Source organism: Tauraco erythrolophus, unplaced genomic scaffold (genome assembly GCF_009769465.1).
Source record: "Tauraco erythrolophus isolate bTauEry1 unplaced genomic scaffold, bTauEry1.pri scaffold_65_arrow_ctg1, whole genome shotgun sequence".
In the NCBI taxonomy this organism is placed as follows: domain Eukaryota; kingdom Metazoa; phylum Chordata; class Aves; order Musophagiformes; family Musophagidae; genus Tauraco; species Tauraco erythrolophus.
Window position 1 is genome coordinate 66506 of NW_028238633.1, and position 4396 is coordinate 70901.

General features: G+C 50.6%; 1 protein-coding gene across 1 annotated transcript; it reads left to right on the forward strand.

Moving 5' to 3' along the window:
* Positions 1–1815: 1815 nt before the first annotated feature.
* On the forward strand, positions 1816–3765 carry LOC147525800 (uncharacterized). The gene has a single exon (XM_086630990.1). The coding sequence runs from the start codon at positions 2029–2031 to the stop codon at positions 3763–3765; it is 1737 nt and encodes a 578-aa protein (XP_086487116.1). The 5' UTR covers positions 1816–2028.
* Positions 3766–4396: the final 631 nt, after the last annotated feature.

Here is a 4396-nt window from a genome sequence, read left to right on the forward strand (position 1 = left end):
CAGCCTGTCCAGGGGCCTTGAGATGACAGCCCTGCTCATCAATAGTGTCTTCTCTTTTTGATGTGCTGTCATCTACAAATACGATGAAAAAGCACTCTCTCATCTTGACTGGGTCAAGATCGTAATGACCTAACTGGGACACAAGAATTTTGTGGGGAATGATGCTGAAAGCCTTGCTGACCTAGAGGTAAAAGACAACCACTGCTCTCCTTGCATCGAGCAATCCTGTCCTTTCATCAGAGAAAGCCCAGAGGAAGGCTGGGCACAACCTACCCTGGGTAAATCCAGTCACCTTCTCTTCCCGATACCCAGAAATGGGATCCAAGCGCCCACACTCTAGGGACAGCCTTTGGTTCCCCTGCTCACTCTTTGGGCCTTTTTCAGAAAGTACATGCAGCATTTGGGTGCTGTCAGTTGTCAAGGAGTTCCCCCAGTCTCCATGTCCTTTCAAAGATGATGGAGAGTGACCTCCCTGTAACGTTGGCCTGTCCTCTCAGCTCCCTTGAATTCCACCCCTCCAGTCCTGTAGACTGGTGAGGATTGCGTTTGCTAAAGTTAACTCCTGATTTAATCAAATTTCACCAAGGGTTGTTCTCCTTGAAGGTCCTGCCTCAAGGCACAAAGGCCTGGGAGGCCTTGCTGAAGAAGACTAAGGCAAGAAGGACGTAGAGAATCTCAGATCTAGCTACACCTGCTGTTACTAAATTCAGCAGTGGCCACTCATTCTCTCTGTTTCTTCTTTAATTGTTCCTCAAGCAGCAGCAGCTCTTCTTGGTGCCACCGACGGAAATTTGGTTTCTTTGATCATGGGGAGCCTTTCGCTGAACCAGGTCTGATGGCACCGGGTGGGACATGCCTTTCTCAGAGGGGAACGAGGGTCTTAGCGCAACAGCTAGCAGGGCTCATTGACAGGGCTTTAAACTAGATTTGAAGGGGGAGGGGGGTAATATCAAGAATGATAAAGATGTGCTGGAAGTACCTGTAGAACAGCAGAAGGGAATTCCAGCTGCTCCAGCCAGGAAGTCAGATTCATCTGGGGCCCAACTTAAATGCTTTTGTGCCAATGTGCGCAGCGTGGGGAACAAGCAAGAGGAGTTAGAAGTGTGTGCGCGGCTGTTGGGATATGATCTTATTGGCATCACAGAGACGTGGTGGGATGTATCCTATGACTGGAGTGTCAGAATAGAAGGGTACAGGCTCTTTAGGAAGGACAGGCAGGGGAGAAGAGGAGGAGGGGTTGCCCTCTATGTCAAGGATCAGCTAGAGTGCATGGAGCTGCACCTGGGGACGAATGAGGTCCCGACTGAGAGCTTATGGGTTAGGATTAAAGGCAGAGCAGGGACAGGGGACGTAGTAGTAGGGGTCTGCCAGACCACCTGACCAGGAGGACTGGGTGGATGAGGCCCTCGACAGACAGATAGGAGCTGCCTTGTGGAAGAATGGTTAACTGAGAGAGGTCACGCAGACATCGGCCACCTAGCTAGACAAGACCTTGGGAAACAAAGCACTCAGCTAGTTTAATTGCCGAAGTGATAAGAACGTCCTGTTTTCCAGATGCCTACAAACAAACAGGATGCTTGCGGACAGATAAGGCACAGCAGAAGGGAGGAAGAAGGTAACCGCAGATAGGAGCCAGGGGAGAGATTGATTTTAAATATATCAACCAATCATGAGCTTTCCTTTTGCAATATGCATGAGCTAATTAAAGCGATTATAAAGGTAGTATTGTTTGGCAATAAAGACGAAGCCTGTCGATCACTCATATTGAGCGTCCTGGTCTTCCCTCCGTCGCAACAAATGGCACCCGAACAGGGACCCTAGAACGGCAATCACGGAACAGGAACACTAAAACGAGACTTTGACTACGAGCCACGGTACGACGGAGTCCGGGAACCGGTCCTGCTACAGCAGCTCAGGAGGCGAAAGAGGCGACAGCGAAAGCCCCGCGCCCGGGAGGAACTAAAGAGGGTCCCGCCGGCCACGCACCGCCGAGGTCTTGCAAAGGCTGCAACAGCGCTGACGTCAGGTATGGATAGACAAGCGGTGTACGATTTGCTTAAATGCTTTTTAGAAAAGCGAAGCACACAGGGTATAGATTATAAGAAGGAATTGCCAAGTCTATTAGCATATGGAGTCGCGAGAGGCTATTTCTTAAATCCAGATACAGTTTTCGACCAATTAGAGTGGCGCAATTTTGGTGATAAATTGTTTGAGGAAGTTATAAAAGATAACAAAACAGCGAAAAAACTTATGAAACCTTGGCACGCAGTTTTTAATGCTCTCTTACAACATCGGGCAGAGCAAAAAGCTGCCACAGCAGCTTCGGCGAGGCTGAATGATCCCACTGGGTCTGGTTCTGCCCTTGCTTCCCCAGGAGAAAATATTGGTAATCAGGCGAGTGAATGCCCTTTACCCCCCTCAGTGCGGTCGTTAGTAATCCCCAAGGGTTCCACGGAGACATGGAGTCAACCTCCACCGTCTCTTGACTCTGATCCATCAGCCCCCCCATCGGGGGAGAAAGGGAAATCTGAGGAGGGACAGGACAAGCACCCGCCAAGCAAAGACAGCGCCAACCCCTCTCCGGATGGAGAGAAAATAGCTAATGAACGGCAGCAACTGTGGCAGCAGATCGCAGAGAATGCCCTTCTTGACGGCGAGCGAGAAGTTGCCACAGGCATTGTTCAAGAAGCCTTTCCCGCGCTGTATTCACCACCGGATGCCCAGGGCAACATTAACGTGGCTCTCACTAATCTAGATTGGAAATTATTGACTCAATTGCGGGCCACGGTGAATGAATCAGGCATAAAAGGGGAACCCACTCGACAAATGCTAGATTATATTTGGGGAACCAATGTTTTACTCCCAAGCGATATTCGTAGCATAATGAAGCTGATTCTGACTCAACACCAGCAACTCCTGTTTAATGCCCATTGGCAGGCTGCCTGTCAGGAGTCAGTGGCAGTAGTTAGACCACCAGGAGACCCGTTACATGGAGTTACTCTCCACGAACTGCTGGGTCTGGGACCTTATTTCCGAGCCGAAGCGCAGGCACTGCTGGGGCCAGATAAAGCAAAAGAATCAATGCGACTGGCCAGGCTCGCTCTTGATCGTATTAGGGAGCCGGGAGGAATTCCCTCTTATATGGGTATTAAACAAGGAAGGGAAGAACCTTTCGGAACCTTTATCGATCGTGTCGCAAATGCAATACAAGCAGCAGGAGTGCCCGATTATCTTAAGGGTACTATATTGAAACAGTGTGCCATACAGAATTGTAATCCAACCACACGTAACATCTTAGCCACATTACCAGGGACATGGACCATTGAAGAGGGATTAGAAAGAATGGCTCAGGTACCAGTAGGGCCACAAGCTATGTTAGCTGAGGCAATTAAAGAGCTCGGAGTCAGCTTACGCGAACAAGCGAAGGCTACTCAGAGCCAAGTTCTTGCAGCCCTTGCTCCTTTGCAAACCTCAGCGCAGCGATTAAACAACCGCGCCCCCTCCCGTCTTCGATGCTTCCGTTGCGGAGTTGCCGGACACATGAGAAAAGATTGCGGAGCCAACCCTGTATGGTGCAGGAATTGTCAATCAGATACTCACAATGATGCTGCTTGTCATCGCTCCAACTCGGGAAACGGACGATCCAGCGGGAGGAACCGCCCCGCGACGACACAAAAAGCGGCCGCCTATCCAGCAACCTGCAATCCTTTTCTCTCCGACCCGCAACCAGCAGCAGCCTCGGACTGGACCTTGCAACAGCAATAGACTGTACATTGATGGACTCTAAACCGGTCAAGATTGCTACCGGCACCCAGGGACCTATCTATATCCACGGACAACCCACCGGAGCGTTACTTATAGGGCGATCTTCTGCCACCATGAAGGGACTTAATGTATTAGTGGGACTTATTGACAAAGACTTTCATGGAGAAATTCAAATCATGGCTCAAACTCTGTTTCCACCGCTCTATGTCCCGAAAGGCTCGAGAGTGGCGCAGCTAATTCCTTTACCACAACTTGCTGAGACTCTGACGCCGCTGCAAGAACAACCCCGAGGACAAAGTGGGTTCGGATCAACGGGCCAAGCAGCCCTGCTGACTGTGGATCTGCAACAGCGACCACGGCAATCAGTTACAGTGCACTATGACAATCAGACCCTGTCACTCATGGCACTGTTAGACACCGGCGCCGACGTCTCAATCATCAACTCCTGCAAATGGCCGTCTGAATGGCCCACCTATGCCTCTGATACCACAGTGGCGGGTGTCGGGGGTTTGACTCTCGCTCGTAGATCACCCCTCCTACAATGGAAAATAGGGGACAAAATCATCGCCTGCTGCGTCTCAATTATACCCCTCCCAGAGGGAGTCCACGCACTAGTGGGCCGGGACATTCT

What these genes read in the sequence shown, in the direction of transcription:
- LOC147525800 (XM_086630990.1), top strand. Translation starts at nt 2,029, where the DNA reads ATGGATAGACAAGCGGTGTACGATTTGCTTAAATGCTTTTTAGAAAAG.